Here is a 20,235-nt window from a genome sequence, read left to right on the forward strand (position 1 = left end):
TGTAAGAGGAGGTATGAAGGCACTAATTATAGCTGGAAGAATTCTGATGGCGCTTGTCAACACATACCACTCAGGAAGCTTGGACCATGGACGGGCACTCTGAACTGAACATTCACCTCTGAGAGAAAACAAATTATCCAATCTTGAAAGTGTTGAATAGTGAAAGAAATTTATTTTATTGTGAGAAATTGAGATGATAACATGAAGGGTTAATAAAGTTATCTACCTAACCTACAGTAACTTTAGGGTCTGTGTGGTAATAATAATAAAAGTACTGATAATAATAACAGCAGTGGTAATTCCTTGAAGTTTCATTAGCAGTGTTTAATCTCCATTAGAAATAGTTAACTATATATAATTTATAAGTATTATATAACTCGATAAGTGGCGTTACAGATTCTGGTATTTAAGACAACACTGGAGATACCTACTTCTGCTCCATGGCATAGCTGGGGAAGAGATCGAGGCGTATTAGTTTAGTGTTGTACACTCGTCAACAAAAGTCCTCTCTCTTCACCTGCCTCGTCATGAACCCAGAGATTCGGAGACCCAGGTGAGGCGAGAGGATTTTTGTTGGCGAGTGTACATCACATAAGTAGCAGATATAAAGACTTAGTTCAAATTTACACTTTATGGGTGTTACAAATGATGATGATGATAATGAAAGTGATAGTAAGAGTAGTTCATTTTACCGCCACACCACCCTGTTAAGTACTGTACTGCGGTGTCCCTCGGGACTCATTTAGTTTAAAACTCAGGTTGAAACACGACGACCCTCTTCAAGGGAAGATGTTGTTTAATAATACGGGCGTAACACACACCACCAAAACACACAGGGGGTCGCTTGTCTGACACTACTGGTCCTAATCAATGCTATGTAGTGTTTTTTTATAATTTAATTGCGTATGTCATTAGTCTAAATTATAGTTTTATTGTATTTATAACTGTTGCTGTAGAGGAAGTTATTTAGCAAGGGTGAAGAGGTGAGATGAATTAATTGTAAAATCTTTATCTTTCTGTAATATTTATATCCATTATTGATGTTTTTATTGACTTAATAATTTCTTGGTTTATTTATTAGTATTAATTTATATATTCGTCAAGTATTTATTTATTTATTTATTTATTTATTTATTTATTTATTAGGGTTTCAGTACGTGCAGTGAAAATCCATTGGCTGGGTTAATAAATAAATGGAAAAATTATGTCGATAAGAATGTAGCAAAATGGACAGATTAAAAAGAAGGAAAAGATATTAAGGGAATGAGGTGTTTATTAAATGTTATTTGGTTATGTATTAGTGTTGTGAAGTTGTTAGTGTAATTACCGTAATGCTGTTAACGTCAGAATTACTGTCATTGTAAAACTCTAAAAGTGCTTTTCTTTCTCTCTCTCTCTCTCTCTATCCCACCCTCCCTCCCTTTCTTTCTTTCTTGCTTTTTTTTATTTCATTCTTTATTCTTTCTACTCATTCCCCTTCATTCCCCCTTGTTTTACTTTCTCATGCATGTGTGTTTGTGTGTCTATGTCTCTGTGTGTATATATAAGTGTGTGCATGTACTGTGTGTCTGTGTGTGTGTGTGTGGGTGTGTGTGTGTGTGTGTGTGTGTGTGTGTGGGTGTATGTGTGTGTGGGTGTGTGTGTGTTTCCTCATCCTTGGTCAAGAACACATGCCTGCCTTTTGACATTTGATATTTCTCCATGTTAAATATTTAAGTTGTAATTGCAACATTTAGCAAGGTGCAGGCGGTCTAGCGAAAGGGTTTTATACACATATGAAAGGTCACAGGTCGAAAAAGTCAGGGGGTTAACCTCGTTTAGATTGAGTAACCGAGTGCTGAAAAATGCTTAAGACTAATGTACAGGGTCATCCAAATTGAATACTACCCAGATTTTTTGGTTGACAGTTTTACCAGTTGTCTTCCTCACTTCTGATGCTCCTGTAGGGGGAGGGGAGTGGGGGTCGAGTAGGGGGGGGTGTGTTACTCTCACGGCCACACATGTACAGTACTGGCTTCCTTCCTCCTCTTTTCCTCTTCCTTTCCCATCCCCGGTCCTCCTTCCTCCCCCTCCCCTTTCCTTCGCACCTACCCTTCCCTCAAATAGGAGATAGAAGGAGAAGAGGAGAACAATAGTCCAAGAACCAATAAAACAAAAGAGGAGGAGGAGGAGGTAGCAATACGAAAAACAAAACAAAAAAACAATAAAACAGTAGTAGGGGAAAGGAATGGGGGGAGTTAGGGATTGAGGGAGGGAGGGAGGAAGGGGGAAAGAGGCAAGAGAATTGAGGGGAGGAAAGCAAGTCAGTACTGTACATGTGTGACTGTGAGAGTAACACCCCTACTTGACCCCACACCCTCCCCCACCTGGAGCATCAGAGGTGAGGGATATAATTAGTGAAAAGTGTCGGAAAAACAGGTACAGCGGCCAAATTAGCGGGTGGCTGAAGCAGGAAGTTGATAATTTGGGGGGCCTGGCTGACTGACTGGTTGACTGATTAAATGGCAAGCTGATTGACTAACTGGCTAGGTGACTGACTGACTGGCTTTCTACATAGCTGGCTCACTAACTGATTAACTAATTGACTTGCTGGTTGACTGATTAAAATGACTGGTTAGCTGGCTAAATAAATGACTGACTGACTGGATAACTGACTTAGCTGGCTGGATAACTGACAAAGCTGACTGGGTGGATGGATAACTGGCTAGCTGGCTGGTTGGGTCATCGATGGCCATCATACCCGCCAGGATCGATATCTCGCTTGCACGCCCAATTATCGCCGGACGCACCCGTTATTGGCCGGCCTTTTCCCGCGCCCTCCCTCACACTCGTTTACTTGTAATCTTTACCTAATCTTTACGGCACGGTCACCCGCCCGCTCGATAACGTCACATTTACCCTTTTCATTGAGCGATGGGTATTGACGAAGTGGTGGTAGTAGCGGTGGTGGTGATGGTGGTAGTAGTGGTGGTGGTGATGGTCATAGTTGTGGTGGTGGTGGGTGAAAGCGACGCGGATGACCTGCTTGTGCTATGGTTTAACAAGGTCTCACCTGTTGAAAGCTACCCAACTCTTACTTCTGCCTACGTTGGTATCACGACTTTCGGTAAAGGATCGAATGGGTCCTAATAGACTTTAACCTAACCTGACCTGACCTGACCTGACCTAATTTAGTGTTGATTGGTTTCAGTTCCAATAGGCTCTGACCTTAACTAGCTTAACCTAACTACGTATTAGGATTGAAGCCCATTCCTAGCAAATCTCTCTCCTAATAAGTCGGAACTGTAAGAAGTGAGTTTCATTTTGTACCCTCTGGTCACCTCGTAAATTCCACCACTAATAGATGAAAAATTGAGTTATTCCTGATTTGTACATCTTGTGTGTGTGAAAAAGGTAACAAGTTAACTGATTAGATATGGTTAATGACGAATGAGTCTCGCTTAAAGCTGTACTGTATACATCGTCAGAACACACTTGAAGTCTATGGTGATTGACCTCCGAGTTTCAGTACACTCGTCTTAGCACAGGGTACCTCCCGAACTGTCCTCTGAGGGGTCGTTTAAGGGGTTCAGAGGCTGTTTTTTTTTTTTTTTGCAGTGTGTGTGTGTTTCTGTATGGTCAGGAGATATGTAAAGTGTGTTTCTGTATGGTCAGGAGATATGTAAAGTGTGTTTCTGTATAGTCAGGAGATATGTAAAGTGTGTTTCTGTATGGTCAGGAGATATGTAAAGTGTGTTTCTGTATGGTCAGGAGATATGTGAAGTGTGTTTCTGTATGGTCAGGAGATATGTAAAGTGTGTTTCTGTATGGTCAGGAGATATGTAAAGTGTGTTTCTGTATAGTCAGGAGATATGTAAAGTGTGTATGGTCAGGAGATATGTAAAGTGTGTTTCAGGAGATATGTAAAGTGTGTTTCTGTATGGTAAGGAGATATGTGAAGTGTGTTTCTGTATGGTAAGGAGATATGTAAAGTGTGTTTCTGTATGGTCAGGAGATATGTGAAGTGTGTTTCTGTATGGTAAGGAGATATGTAAAGTGTGTTTCTGCATGGTCAGGAGATATGTAAAGTGTGTTTCTGTATGGTAAGGAGATATGTAAAGTGTGTTTCTGTATGGTCAGGAGATATGTGAAGTGTGTTTCTGTATGGTAAGGAGATATGTAAAGTGTGTTTCTGCATGGTCAGGAGATATGTGAAGTGTGTTTCTGTATGGTAAGGAGATATGTAAAGTGTGTTTCTGTATGGTAAGGAGATATGTAAAGTGTGTTTCTGTATGGTAAGGAGATATGTGAAGTGTGTTTCTGTATGGTAAGGAGATATGTAAAGTGTGTTTCTGTATGGTAAGGAGATATGTGAAGTGTGTTTCTGTATGGTCAGGAGATATGTGAAGTGTGTTTCTGTATGGTAAGGAGATATGTAAAGTGTGTTTCTGCATGGTAAGGAGATATGTAAAGTGTGTTTCTGTATGGTCAGGAGATATGTGAAGAGTGTGTGTATACGAACCATAAACAGTAGTGTGGAGGCCAACATTAAACCCCTGAACATGTACAGAGATTCTGGTGGGATGGGGAGGAGGGCTGTGGCTTTCTAATCCCCAGGAATGGCTTCTTCCCCTTGAGTGCAGTGGATTAACCCGTTGAAATAGATACCTTAACCCCATGAGTATGATGAATTAACCTTTTGTATGAGATATTTTATTCTCATGAGCACGATGACTTAATCCCCTGAGTACAATGGTGTTTTCCCTTGAGTACAGTGAATTAATCTTTTGAATATAATGACTAATCCCCACCCTTTAAGTACGATGGCACTGTACTCAGGGGCTTAATCCATTAGTACTCGAGGGGTTAATGTGAGTGACCCCAAGAGGTTAAGAACAATTATAAGAAGGACCGCTTGTAAACACCACAGCTCTCCCTCACTCGCCCCCTTCACTCACCCCCCATCACTCACATCCCTTCACTCACATCCCTTCACTCACATCCCATCACTCATATCCCTTCACTCACACCCCTTCACTCACACCCCTTCACTCACCCCCTTCACTCACCCCTCACCCTCCACCCTTTTCAGAAATAGTGAATGTCTTTTGAACTCAAGCGGACGGGGTCACGTTAGTACACCGGTCAGTCATTCTCCTATGTAATTTACTCATGACGTATCTCGACACCGGGAAGACCTAGACTGTTCATAGTATATTTATTGACTGATTGACAACCCTGGCTGTATTTTTTTAGGGGGTTTAAAAGGTCAAAGATCAAGGTCACTTTGCTCGGATGCAGTCTAGTCTCATACAGGTTGGTGCACTCCGTCATTCAGGAAACGCTCGCTTTACTGTGTGTGTGTGTGTGTGTGTGTATGTGAGCTGGTGTGGTGTAAACGTGGATCTGCATGACTGGTACTGGTGTTGAGTTACCATCTGGTGTAAATGTGAGGAAAGATCAGTTGACAGGAATACCAAATTCATTGATGGTGAAATATTGACACTCATCAATACTTGGCTTTTTTTATCACCCGATTTGAAGATTAAGAGCATCTAGCAGACAATTTGCGTGCCTGCCTGGACAATAATTGTTTAAATGTCCTCTTTAACTATTAATACAACTTTAATATTTGTTAATGTTTGCTAATGTGAAAGCTATATCCTTTCTAAATTTGGGGCTGATGGACTACATACACCAGTCAGGAATTAGAATAAACGGGACAACGATCAACACTCAGTAGGAGGATTGGTTGTCGCTTCTATCATTCACGTTGTTGCGATAATTACCCTCGGTTGTGGTTGTTGATGAATACTACAACTTTATCCTCAATAGTTACATAATTTGGACTATTATACTCTAGTTTCTGATCTTGTAGTACATATGGTAACTGTGAAGAAAGGTTGACTGTAAGTGAGAGGTAAAAAGTGAGTACAGTAGTTGGAAATGCGTGAAGGGGTGTGAGTGATTCTTCCCGTTGAAGGTCGCACATTGTGTTCTGGCGCCACCAATGACCTCTTATCACATCCTCTCTGCACTCTTACCTCGACCTGTACACACATCCTGCCCTGAGGAGAACACACACACACACACACACACACACACACACACAAAAGACCAATATAACCTAAGTGTACAGGCATCCATCTGGCGCATACACACTGACGCAGCTGCTAAAGTCAATGTGTGTATTTGAGACGTTGTACAACAAACTACTGTACAGAAGTCCTTCCAACCACAGTTTCACGTTGCTGGTTAATCAGAGATGAAATAGCAGCACATACTACAGCACTCGGCCAAGCTACGACCAACCACCTGTCCTAGTTCATGTACACCTAACGAGGCAATTACCGGTCCGACGGGCTATTAGGTCGTTGTCTGGGTGCTGGCCTCGATGGCATCCAATTAGATGCTATGAGCATCCTTTGGATTACTAGCTCCTCCCCCCCTCCCTCCCCCCCTCCCACCCAGCCTCCCACCCAGCCTCCCTCCCTCCCAGCTAACAATACCCCGTCCTTCTTCCCTACTTCCCCCTTCCCTTTATCCTTTCCTCCATCCAACAGTACCCTCACCCTCCCTCTCTAACCAACAGTACCCATACCCTCCCTCTCTAACCAACAGTACCCTCACCCTCCCTCTCTAACCAACAGTACCCACACCCTCCCTCTCTAACCAACAGTACCCACCCTCCCTCTCTAACCAACAGTCACCTCTCTAACCAACAGTACCCACACCTCCCTCTCTAACCAACAGTACCCACACCCTCCCTCTCTAACCAACAGTACCCACACCCTCCCTCTCTAACCAACAGTACCCACACCCTCCCTCTCAAACCAACTCACCTCACTCTTTTGCTAGAATTAATAGTTATATACCTGCTGTAGGCTACGTTGATAACCTAAAAATAATAATTAATTACATCTGGCTGCAGTAGACACGCACCGAGCATTACAATTAATTTCCGGATGATTAGATATTTGTTCGGGTGACTTTTTCGTTGTTTTTATTGCATTTTTTTTTTCAAGGGTGATATATATAAGAGGGTCTAGTGTCTTATGAAAAAAATACTGAATGTCTGAATTATATAACTCGACCTGACCAAAATATAAATGTGTGTAACTTGATCTAAAAAAGTTTCTTTATGGAGAGGTTTGATGAATTCCAGAATGAAAACTATGACTCTTGTTGTCTCGGTAGGGTTGTCAAAATCCTGCGTCTGTTGTGTCATACTGTCTAACACAAAATCTTGACTACAGACTGCCTACAAAAAAAAAGAGGTAAAAGGAATTATATAAACTAATTAAACTCGGTAAAAAAAGTAATCACAAAACAGTAAAGTAGTCAAAATAGTTGTAAATAAAAGTAGTAGTTTAAATTGTTTCAACGAGGTCCAGAAACAAATGACTAGAGTTTTGTATCAATAATCTGATTCCATATCACTAGATCACACTTACGGAAACACACCTAAATATTGGGGTCACCTAGAGATCAGCCTCCCAAGTTTATTTAACCTAACCTAACTTAAGTATACGTAACCTTAACCTAACCTAACATAAGCATACATAACCTTAATCTAACCTAACTTAACCATACGTAACCTTATCCTAATTTGATCTAACCTTAGTCTAACCTAACGTAACCATACACAACATAACCATACCTAACATCAGTAATTACTTGAGCAATATACATATGTAGTTTCAAGAAAGTGTGTTGATAATGTCATGAAGATATGCAGATATATATAAAATGTCCCAGAAAAATGTCCCTCCCTCCCTCCCTGCCAGCTCCCTGCCTCCTTCCCTGCTCCCTGCCTTCTCCCCTGCTCCCTGCCTCCTTCCCCGCTCCCTCCCTAGCTGCCTGCTCCCTACCTCCCATCCTACCTGCTCCCTGAGACACTTTGAGTTGGAGGGAGGCAGGGAAGGACATTTGCTTGGACACCTTATATGTACAAATGTAAAATCACGATGCAGTATGAGACTTAAGATTAACTACAGAGGACTTTTTTTGGGGGGGGCACCCAACAGGGAAGCATGCTAAGTTCATGCTTGCCTTTATGTCTCATGAGTTAAGGGTTTCGTTTTTTCTAAGCACCAGTGACCTTGACCTCTGACCCTTGCAAAATCACATACGTTCCTATGCTAACGGTGAAGCCGGAGTAAATGTTATTGAGATCCCTTAAAGATTCTGTAGTGTGTATAGATGTGGTGACAAGTTTTGGTTTACACACACACACACACACACACACACACACACACCCCAACACCCCATTCTCAACCCAATACTCGTTCTTATGCTTCTACTACCACGGTTAACACTTACACTCCCTAAAAAAACACAGATTTTTTTTTAATATATCAGATTTAAACACATAATCCATCTGTTTATCTCCTCTGGTAATAAATTTTAGAAACCTCAACTATCAGAATCTCAAACCATCGTTCACTTTGTCATTATTTATAGATAACAGACAACTTATAAAAAATTATGGGTCCCCTTTCTGTTTATCTGAGACCTGGAAACCTTAGACTATGTTAACAGTAAACTTGAAGGTTTTGTCGCCCGTGTTGACCAGTGGGAGTACAGTATATGTTAGTTACTGTAGATAGGTTACTTATTCTGGCCCTAAATATTGCTAGTGTAAATGTTGAAGAGATTAAGTGATAATATGTCGCCTTGGGGAACATCGTTAATGCTCTTATTCACCCTTTGACCAGTTTTGAGGGAGTGTTACTGTTATCACCTATATCTGTATGTTTGTTTTAGGAGTTTTACCGATATTCGTGTAATAAAAATTAATATTACTGTTCGTTTTTTTTTTTTTGTGGGTTAAAGTGTTGTATTTTCTTTATATTCACTGGACTAGGTGGAGTATAAATGAAGATTTGCTCTGGATCCATAACCTATAACCCAGACAAGACTCCGCTAGTACACCGTGTAGTTTACGAGGGCCAGGCGTCACATAACATAAACAGGTTGAGACAGGAAAGGTAATATATCTCCTCCCCCACCCCCCTCCCCCTTCTCTCTGGTGGTCCGGATATTTGTGAACCAGTTTGGGTTTTACGACAAGCTGGTGGGGATATGGTTATGTTAGTAGTACTGTACTGCCTCACACCGGATATAAATCACACATTGACTCTACTCTAGATTCGAACCGGCGACCCAGTTACCTACCAGTCCGGTACGATAACCACTCCACAGTACCTTACTTAAAGACAATGAATCTTAATCACTTAGAATCTCCCTACTTTTACAAATACATCAGTCTTAATTCAATGCTACAGGAGAGGCTAAAACTACTTACTGCTTCTAACTGATTCAGAGTACACAAGACTTAACTAACTTGCATTAACATTAAACAAACGTGAACCTACATCTACCCAGTTAATGGTGTCAGGATAAATTGTAGAAGGATAAGTATGATAATAGCTTTGGATAATCTTTGGAAAGTAAGGAAAGTAACCGAGACAACATGAAGGTGAGGTAATTAAGACAACATGTAGGTGAGGTAACCGAGACAACATGAAGGTGAGGTAACTGAGACAACATGTAGGTGAGGTAACTGAGATACAACATGTAGGTGAGGTAACTGAGACAACATGTAGGTGAGGTAACTGAGACAACATGTAGGTGAGGTAACTGAGACAACATGTAGGTGAGGTAACTGAGATACAACATGTAGGTGAGGTAACTGAGATACAACATGTAGGTGAGGTAACTGAGACAACATGTAGGTGAGGTAACTGAGACAACATGTAGGTGAGGTAACTGAGACAACATGTAGGTGAGGTAACATGTAGGTGAGGGACAACATGTAGGTGAGGTAACTGAGACAACATGTAGGTGAGGTAACCGAGACTGTAGGTGAGGTAACCGAGATAACATGTAGGTGAGGTAACTGAGACAACGTGTAGGTGAGGTAACTGAGACAACATGTAGGTGAGGTAACTGAGACAACATGTAGGTGAGGTAACCGAGACAACATGTAGGTGAGGTAACCGAGACAACATGTAGGTGAGGTAACCGAGACAACATGTAGGTGAGGTAACTGAGACAACATGTAGGTGAGGTAACCGAGACAACATGTAGGTGAGGTAACCGAGACAACATGTCGGTGAGGTAACTGAGACAACATGTAGGTGAGGTAACCGAGACAACATGTAGGTGAGGTAACCGAGATGCAACATGTAGGTGAGGTAACCGAGACAACATGTCGGTGAGGTAACTGAGACAACATGTCGGTGAGGTAACTGAGATACAACATTGGGTAACAGGTGAGTGGTGGTGTTGGTAGTGTGGACATGCATAGGGAGACAGCCAGGCAGGTACTTACTCTTCACTTTTGACGGAGACATTGTCCTTCATCGACTGTGAGGAGGAACAGCTGCTGCCCATTGTTTACACTCCCGCCGGGAACCTCCTCTCTACCTCCAAGAACCTCCTCTTCTTCCTCCTCACTAACTTCTGTTTGTACTGGTATTCCTCTTGTTAATCGTATGTCTGTGTGTGTTTGTTTGGGCAGTGTTGGTTGGGCAGTTCACCACAGTGACTCTTTTTCTTGTCTGCGGTGGTGGTCTTCTTGTTGCTATGATGGGTGTGTTGCTGGGTGGTTCCTGCCTCTCGCACCTTTACTCGCAACAGTTACCTTCACTCGGAAGTCTCAAGAGCGCCGTTCCAGGTTACTCGAGGCAATAGCGTGATTTCATAAGAGACCACTTGTATGCCCCCTCGACGCAGCGGAACTTTGCGCTTAACCTTCCCCAGTGATCCCGGCAAAGGTCAGAGGATCCTCCGATTCCACAGTCGGACAGAAGAATTTGAGTCAGATCTCCCCTGCCGATTGACACGCTTAAGCTATAAGAAATGACCTTTTAGCGTTTCCTTGCATCTATCTTTTACCAATGGTTGGAAGACCTTCGTTCGATTTATTCTGTCATTTTTTTTTTCAAGTCACTTCACTTTCTGCTACACAAGTATATGGAAACTGATTTTTTCTAATCTTGTCAAATCAAACAGGAAGACTTGTAATACTGTTAAAGGTAATACTGTAGGTGTCCGATATAATGAGTGTGGTGGGCCAACTCTCTGTGTCCTGGCGAGTTTTTGTTTTTCACATTCCCAACAATACACGAATATAATTTTGGCACTTAGATGTTTGTAATACTGGCTTCAATACTGATATAATATTGTTAATACTGATGGCAGTTACATCCTTCACAGTCCCAAAACATGAGTGGCGGCAATCCTCGAGGCATCAGTTACTACCAAGGTGAGCACGGGTAGAAAAATGTCCTGGAGGAGTGAACACCGTTTGTCTGTCACGTACTTCAGCGCCAGGTAACCAGCCGGGCATCATTCACTAGTATTCAACTTGGGCATCAAAGGCTGAGTCAATCACAACTAAACTTAGTCTACTTGGCACGCGTCTCTTTGTAATTGGACAACTGTATAGTTTATCATGTACACTTGTCCCACTTTCCTCTCCGCTTATAGGTTGCTTTGATGTTAATATGTAAGTTGTGATCTTTTCCCCCGCTTAGTAAACGTGATTCGCCTCATTTCAGTCCAACAAGTCAGTAGCTGGTCATTTTCGGGTCAAAGGCTAGGTAATGTGGAGGAGCCCTCCACCCTGCTCCGAGCTGTGGTCGTTGAGTCAGTAACTGTGTTCCCCCCAAGAGTGACAGCCTGGTTGTGCCCACAGTTACAGACTGTTTACCTCCAGTGAGGTGTGTCTTCTGACAGGTATGGGCACGATGTAGTCTGGCGCTGCGCCTCGTGAGTGCGTCGTGGGTCCAGCCCTCCTGCGCGCTCACGTAGGTCTGCGCATTCAGTTGTACCAGCCGTTCCAGCGGTGCGGTTAGACGTTAAGGTTGCGCATTAAGCTGTGCGTTCTTTGTGGTCGGTGAAGGTTCTTAGCCAAGATCCTGTGAATATAGACATGTGGAGATGCCTACACTACCAACAGGCGAGCAGCGGTGTGTTCAGGTGGAGTGTGTGAGGGGCTGTGTCGCCGACTGGGGCCAGGGGAAGCGGGCTCACTTTAATTACTGTTACTAGGGCTGCCTCACCGTGTGCCCCGCCTCGCCTGATCACCTTCATGTAGTGGGGTGGTGGCCATGTTCAGGCTCCTAGGTGAAGTAGATGACAGGGCGCATGAGTGATCTGGAGGATGACCACGTAGTGCACTTGGGGGTGGCGATGAGAGTGTGTGTTGTTGGGGTGATGTCGAGAGGGAACTAAGCTGATGTGTGGTGCGACTGTGAGAGTTGGTGTCAGGGCGGTGTGTTGAGGCTGACACAGTGATACAGGGCGGGTGGTAGAGGGAATGACCCCAGTGACAGGATAATATTGCACAAGTTTACGGGAGTTATTAACCGATTGTGTATATATATATATTTATATGTGTGTGTGTGTGTGTGTGTGTTGGTCGCAGTGGGTAGAGGATTCTGTGGCGTTATTTGTAGAGCGTAGCGTGAAATTTGTGCGGTGAAGATCTAGTTATGAATCAGACCTGTTGAGACTTTCATTTAAGAGCATATGGTGGGATGACATGGATAGCTGGTGGGGTGACAACAGGGAGTATGTACTGAACAAGGTACCACGACTTAATTACACAAGCGGTTAAGGTAATGACGCGGACGATTGGAAGGTTATAATGTAGAGGCGATGTAGCGGGGTTGGTAGGGATAATGTTAGACGGTGGTGGGGGTCGGACACAGTGGGTGAGGTGGAGGGGGAGGGGTTCACCAGGTCAAGAGGCGGAGGTGTTAGGTGAAGGATGTTATGTAGTGGGGTGGAGGGAGTAGTAGTGACCGTCCCGGGGTAATCAAGGTTTACTCTGATATGGCAGTTGTGTTTCTAAACGATGACTAAAGATGTTTCTAAGATGACGTGTTTCTCATGCGGGAGGAAGTGAAGTGGTGGTGGTGGTGGTAAGTGTTTCTGAATGGGAATGACAGTCTCAGTAAGTGTGGAATGTTGCTTGAGAAATATTATAGAGATCAATTAAGAGACGACGATTAGACGGGAGATTTACTCAAGGATAACAGGACAGATGGTAGTGCGATTGGCAGTAATGATGCTACACTGGTTTCGAAGGTTAGGTTAATGTAACGGTGTTGATAGCGAGTAAGACGATAGTGAGGTTCTTGACAAGACCTATAGGGAGGGGAGGGCGGTGTGTCTGCGGGTTGAGTGTCAGAACCTCGGGGGTCAAGTAGGTGCTGTTGCTTGCTTCAGGTCGTCCAGGGGCTGATGGTTGAGGATAGAAGTATGTAGTTAGTAGGTTGTGCTATGGTAGACGGTGGTGGTAGGGTGATAGTGGAGGTACGGTGGTGGTGGAGATGTACTCAGGAGACACTTGAAGAGCCGATGAGGTGACAGAGGGTTCTGGTGATGTGATAGAGGGGGCTTAGTGACGTAGTATAGGGGTCAAAAGACGTAATAGAGAAGGTCTGATGATGTAATAGAGAGGATCTGATGACGTTAGAAAGGCCTAGTGACGTGGTAAAAGGGGTCTCATGTGATAAGAAGGGCCCGGGGACGTGATAAAGGGGCCTGATGACGCTAGAGGGGGTGTAGCGACGCGGTACCCAGTAATGATGAGTTAGCTAATGACGCGGCGGATGGTGGATGTCGGGAATCAGGGTAGTAAGGCTAGGTGTTGTGAGTCGTGGGTACTGCTGGGGTGGGGGGGGGGGTTGCTTGGTGGAGAGGAGAGTTAGTGTGGTGGGTGGGGTCGTGCTGGTGGTATTAGTGATGGAGATGTTTGGTGGTGAGAAGAGGGAGTGTAGTGGGATCTAGTGGTGGTGAAGAGAGGGAGTGTGGTCGGTCTAGTGGTGGTGAAGGGAGGGTGTGTGGTGGTGAAGAGAGTGAGTGTGGCGGGTCTAGTGGTGGTGAAGGGAGGGTGTGTGATGGGTCTAGTGGTGGTGAAGAGAGGGAGTGTGGTGGGTCTAGTGGTGGTGATGAGAGGGAGTGTGGTGGGTCTAGTGGTGGTGATGAGAGGGAGTGTGGTGGTGGTACTGCTACTGGGGTGGGTGCTGGGGGGTTGTCTGGTGGTGTGGAGAGAGGGAATGGGAAGGAACGCTCAGAAGTTGTAAAAAATAGAACAGGTGGAGGGTTGAATTAGGTAGACCAGCGTTATGTCTTGGCTTAGCGAGATGGATGGTAGGTGAGGCTGTAAGGTTATAAGGTACGGTAGCTTGGCTTTGATGTGGTGTTAGTGGTGGTGTGGTAGACCGGGTTACAGGCTACTTAACTGTAAAGTGGACCAGCCTGTAGCGACGTGATGGTGTATAAGGGCTGGCGTGATAGGTGGGCGAGGAAGGGTTGGGAGGGTTAAGCTGGTTTAATAGTATGGTAGACTGATGTAGTTGTGTGGTAGGCCGGTGTGGTGGTGGTGTGGATGGTGTCTGGTAGGCTCATAGGTGAGTGTTTCCGCCCTCTTCCTTGCCCGATGTCAGCTGATCCACATCTGCGAAAAGGAAAACAAGACAAATGAACATCAACCCCAAAACACTACAGTAAATACATTGCTAAGACATAAACCCGATATATTTCCATCATTACATAGTATCTTAAAATAAATATTTGCCTACAGGAGCGGAACGTTACCTAGCAACACACACCTTTACCGTCAAATGGCGGTGTGAATTAGGAATCAATGGAATGTGTTAAAAATATTCCAGAATAGACAGTCTATGAAGTGGTGAAAATCGGGTTTATTTGTTTGTTTACCTAAAATTATGTAATAGAACTTTGACTTTAATTTTAGCGCTAGTAGTAATAACACTAATAATAATAATAGTGCTAGTAGTAATAACGCTAATAATAATAATACAGGAATAATAACAATAATAAAAGATATAAAATCGTAAGAAAAAGATATATACAATACATCATTGCATCTCAGCCACAACTTTAAAACCCACAAACACACGAGAAGTTCTAAAGAAAACAAACAGTACGAACCTTACCACAGGGGAGGATGGGGTGAAGGTACTTGACACAGCCACTTTGGAATAATCAGGTAACATAATCACACAATCGAGGTACAATCACACAGTCAAGCTACAGTCACGGCGAGGCATAGTGACAGGGTTCATAGATTTCAGATGGTAAGAGGTTTTGAATATTTTTTTGTGAGGGGGGTGAGTGTTGTTTGTGTTGCAGATATGTTCTAAGTGTATATATGTGTGTGTGTATGTGTTGTAAGTGTGTGTGTGTATGTGTTGTAAGTGTGTGTGTGTATGTGTTGTAAGTGTGTGTGTGTTTTGTAGGTACTGTAAATGTGTGAGTGTCTTGTAGGTGTGCGTAGGTGGGTGGGATGGGGCGTGGTGGAAGGTCTGGGTGCCCACTACAGTCTGTACTGGTCCCTCTCTCTTTCCCCACTCTGCATCACGCTACCTAGCACTCCTTCACACACACACACACACACACACACACACACTCTAAATCCTCACCTAGCTTCTCATATTTCTCCGCGACAAGCTATAAACGCCTCCTTCGTGTCTCGGTGTCATTCATGGCTTGTATAAATATCAGTCGTGGTTTTAAGGGATGGATCCATAAGAACCAATATTAACTTTATGGGGGAAAACCTGGACATTTGCATAAGTCGATATGAGTCAGCTGTGCGCAGTTCTTACTCTGCTTGCTCACCCAAAACTCAGATATTACGACCTTAAGACAAGAATACACTACACTCAGCGCCCCGCCCCCCTCTTGCCAGGCCCCTCCGTCACGGCCAATCCCCACCGTGCTTTCATGACGTCATACGGCAGCATCCAATCAGGTGCCGCCGATTCGCCAATAAAATCCAAGTTTTGCAGTGACGTCATATTGGTGCAGCCAGTCATTTACCACGGCCTCGTACTTGCGTCAGGACTTTGGGTGTGACGTAGGTGCGGCTGGTTGACTGGCCAGGCACGAGTAATTGTAGCTCGTTAACTACAGATGAAAGGATGCCACTACTGTCTGCCTCCACGGGGACGTCTTCACCCCAGTACTTCCTTCCACCTACTGAATTATTCCCCAGACTCACTCACTCTCTTACCAGAAAGGAGAGCAACAGAGGGAGGTTTAGTGTCACAAAGAGGGTGGGAAGGGTACCAGCTGACGTATGGTATTACAGGGGGGTTACCAGCTGACAGATGGTGTTACTGGGGGGTTACCAGCTGACAGATGGTGTTGCAGGAAAATGTGTCACTTGACGTATACTTTAAAAACTGATCTTATATTTGATTTACACCAACGTCAGAAGACTAGAAATGGTACTTTAAGTAAAAATAGCATAACCATACACGAAAAATATCTACATACATCAGACTCACACTAGAGGATTCAAGAGAGGGATGACTTGAAGATTAGACACCCCAGCTTATTTCAACGTAAGATTAACCACCCTAACACTGCCTGGAGGGTAGTTTAGGTTAGGATGGTTAATCTAAAGGTGAAATAAGCTGGGGTGTCTAATCTTCAGGGGATCACAAGAGACTAAAAAAAATTGCTTTAGAAAGAAAAACTAAAAACGTTATATTTTCAGAATCAACGATGACGTGGAGGTAGGCGAGCAGAGTGAGGCATCTCCAGGATCTACACGTCGGGTTCGCCCAGCTAAATTAAGCGCCCCCTCCCCCCCCCCAGTGCTCGCCTTATTCCTTCTGCCTGCCTGGGATGACGCAAACACACGCTATGTTCGCCCCACTGAAGTCAGGGTAAGAGTGTGATAATATGGGTAGTGTGTGTGTGTGTGTGTGTGTGTGTGTGTGGGTGTGTGTGTGTGTGTGTCAAGGAATAACTTCATGGTAAATATAAGAGACACCAATTATTGCACTATTATTAGTCACAGTTCCTCCCCTCCCTCCCCAGCAACTCCATCTACGAGGATACACCCTCTGGCCACACCCTGCTCCCTCAAGCTACACCCAGACTAAACTGCACTCACACACACACACACACACACACACACACCCACACCCACACACACCTGCTGAAAATTAGTTTCCCTGGAATCGTAATGACAAGAAATTTGAAAGTTTAGTGTTTGAAGTGATCGTGAACCTGTTGGTGACGTCAGGTTTTTATTTTATTCACACTATAACTAAGCAATGGTATTTATTTTTTTAATACAGCATCTTGTTATAGACCTTGGGGTTATATTCAATAGAGAAAAAGTGGTAGTATTTTTCATCGTCAACTTCATATAACTATTCACAAAATACAATTTCTAGATACACATTTTATTATTAATATTTCTGTATAGAGTTTAGTCAGTCCAGTGCTTCCCTTTCTTGCTCTGGCTTAAAGGTATTTCAAGCGTGACATAAGCTTCCATGTGTGGCTTAACGTATCCAAATAACTATAGTCTTTGGTCATCCTCGTAACACATATTTATTAATATTCTTTACCATTACATAAAAGTACATGATACGGTTAATAACACAACTCATATTTTCAGTGTTATGTGATTAGGATATATTATTAAATACTGTACTGTATCCTGATCCCATGATAATTAGGCATCCCAGCTTAATTTCACATGATGATTAAACACCCTTATGCTACCTGGGGGGAGGGGGTATGTTAGGTTATCATTAGGGTGGTTAATCATCAGATGAAATAAGCCGGGGTACATAAGCTTCATGTAACCAAAGTGACCTTGGATTGGTTTGGTCTGATTTGTTAGATCAGGTCAGGTTAGTTGTAACGATAGACTAGGCTAATTAGGGTTCTATTTGACTAGGTTAGGCTAAGAGGCTAGTTTAAAATAGAAATACGTTTGATATATTAAATCATCGAAAGGCTAGGTTGTGAGGGCAAGGCAGGTGTGTGTTTGTGTGTGTGTGTGTGTGTGTTTTGATTTGATATTTTGGTGGTGTGAGGTGGTGGTGGTGACTCAGCCAGGTATTGACCAGTAGTGTGGCAGTGGACGGTGGTGGTGGTGGTGGTGGTGATGGTACTAGTAGTCGTGGTGGTAGTGATTGTGGTGATGGTGCCAGTCCACATCCCATGTACACACATCACCCATATACACACATCACCCATATACACACACCACCCCTGTACACACACACCACCCCTTTACACACACACCACCCCTGTGCACACAACACCCCTACACATACACAGCACTCCTACACACACACACCACCCGGTCATACAGTAAAGTACACTCCACCCTATTAGTAATTCATGAGTCATATTCTCCCTTTGATGTTTATGTCCAATCAAATAACAGTGTTAAGAGTATTAGAGGCAACTCACACCAGCAGCTGTCAGTGTCGCTGTTACCGGTCACACACTCAACACAATTATACGTTTTACTCACAACATTAATAACATTATTTGCTTGGTAATGAAAGAGTAATACAGTGTTTGATATGAATGAAAGGCCATTTAAGTTATATTGTTGAGCATATAATGTACATAGATTATGCAGGTATGCAAACAGAATTAAAAAAGTAACATAATTTAACAAAAAAGCCCAAGAAAGACCTGTTATATAAATGATCGTTTACCCGAGACTTACGGTATTAAAGCGAGTACAAACCTACCACGTAAACTATAAGAGTTGTCTATGAGATTTATGGTGTGAAAGGGGGATTGGTTGCGCCAGATTAAGTGGGTTAAGAATACAATATTTGAAAATTTTTGATGACTTTATCCTTATTACAGTGAGAACTTTATGTAGTACAGTATATGGAAGTCTTTCGAACTTGTATACATTTCACTGGACTTAATTCTGGGGTATTAAAATATTGGTTCCTGGGATTTATTTTCATATGAGCTTTTAGTATTTCATATAGTTTACAAAATATAGTTATGTAGTTAGATTAAAGCATATAACATGACGGAAGGTTTTGGCAAGGAGGACAACTGTGTAGCGAGTAATTCTTTCTCTAACTTTCCTCCGTTATAAGTTAAAGAAACAGAAACCTGCATGACATTGTTAAACTTGAACTAGTAGCCCTAACTGTTATGCTGTAGTAGGACAGAGAATATCCTATTTAAGTCGACCCTGTGCTCCTGTTATGAAGGTGGTAATGTTTTAGGTACACGCCGCCTTGCCTTTGTAGCTAACATAAAAATCTTTCCTATTGATCATCGCTGCCACTCAAAGCTTCCTTCTGTATCTGTCATTCCGAGTCTACCACAGGTATTTTTCACCTTGGACTCAGCACTTTTGGCAGACCTTAACAACACAATGAGGCGGTTAGCTTTAATTCCGAGCACAGGTTAAGTGTCGGCACAATGCGGCAGAACCTGCCTGCCGTAGACAACACCGCGCGTAATCACTGACGTCACTGGGGAACTCTATTCAATATTACTCCAGCTTTAAGGTCACACCGTCGCTTGTTAAAACATCACAAGTTCAACAGTTCAATAAGATATGTCCCTTGACCTCATAATACTGGAACGCTTCCCTTCGCCGTAAAAAAAAAAGTATGCGTGGGTTATGGTTGGTTCACACCTAGATCCATCACATTCAGTTAAGGTGTGCAGGTAGTGTACACACACACACAACCCCGGAAAAGAATTACAGGTATAATAATATATTAATTAAAGAATAAATGGTATTTTTCCCTGCCTAGAGGTAGATATAAGCAATGACAAGTAACAGTTAAATAATACATATAATAGTTTAATGATAGTATGACTGTGTGATATACGGTACAGTGACCCGTAAGAACGCTTGAGAGATGAATCGTGAAAACTCCATCGACCTGTCTACTCTATCTACCCTTAAGCAACTGGCACCACCGCATCCCCCCTCCTCTCCTCTTGCATCTTTTAACACACTATCCCTCTTCCCCTCCTTTACACTTTCTTCTTCACCTTGTTACATCCATTTTTCCTCCCTATGCACAGACGGTCAGAGTCCTCCATCCCATATCTTTTTTCAGCCTTTTCTTCCCCTCTCCCATCTCCATTCCTCCCTCTATCCACTTTTCTCACTCAACAAACTGTAACTCACTCCCAAAAAACATCGGTCTCCACTGCCTGCACTCTCCATGTTATTCTCTCTAATACTACACACCTCTATTGCACCTTTTACGTTAGTTTAGGGTAGGTTGGGTTAGGTTAGGAGGAATTAGTTAAGATTAAGATATGTTAGGTTGGGTTAGGTTAGGGGAAATTAGTTAAGTTTAGGATAGGTTTAGGTATTTTTGGTTAAGGTAATTTAGTTTAGGTTTGGATTAGGTTTTGGATAGTTCAGGGGGTAAGGTAGGTTATGGTTGATGAGGTTAGGTT

The 20,235-nt window shown here is 43.1% G+C and overlaps 1 protein-coding gene across 3 annotated transcripts in view; it reads right to left on the reverse strand.

The window, feature by feature from the left end:
* Nucleotides 1-13,871, reverse strand: part of LOC121868373 (NACHT domain- and WD repeat-containing protein 1-like) — a 49,788-nt gene extending 35,917 nt beyond the window's left edge. For 2 of the 3 annotated variants that reach the window (XM_042368911.1, XM_042368909.1), the window contains exons 1-2: nucleotides 10,316-13,871; nucleotides 432-449 (exon numbers count right to left, since the gene is read on the reverse strand). In XM_042368911.1, the coding sequence (XP_042224845.1) occupies nucleotides 432-449; nucleotides 10,316-10,377 (80 nt within the window). In that variant the 5' untranslated portion in view covers nucleotides 10,378-13,871. The remainder of the gene's footprint in view (nucleotides 1-431; nucleotides 450-10,315) is intronic. The other variant, XM_042368910.1, reaches the window with a different exon arrangement.
* Nucleotides 13,872-20,235: the final 6,364 nt, after the last annotated feature.

The sequence above is a fragment of the Homarus americanus genome, unplaced genomic scaffold (assembly GCF_018991925.1).
Source record: "Homarus americanus isolate GMGI-L3 unplaced genomic scaffold, GMGI_Hamer_2.0 scaffold19318, whole genome shotgun sequence".
In the NCBI taxonomy this organism is placed as follows: domain Eukaryota; kingdom Metazoa; phylum Arthropoda; class Malacostraca; order Decapoda; family Nephropidae; genus Homarus; species Homarus americanus.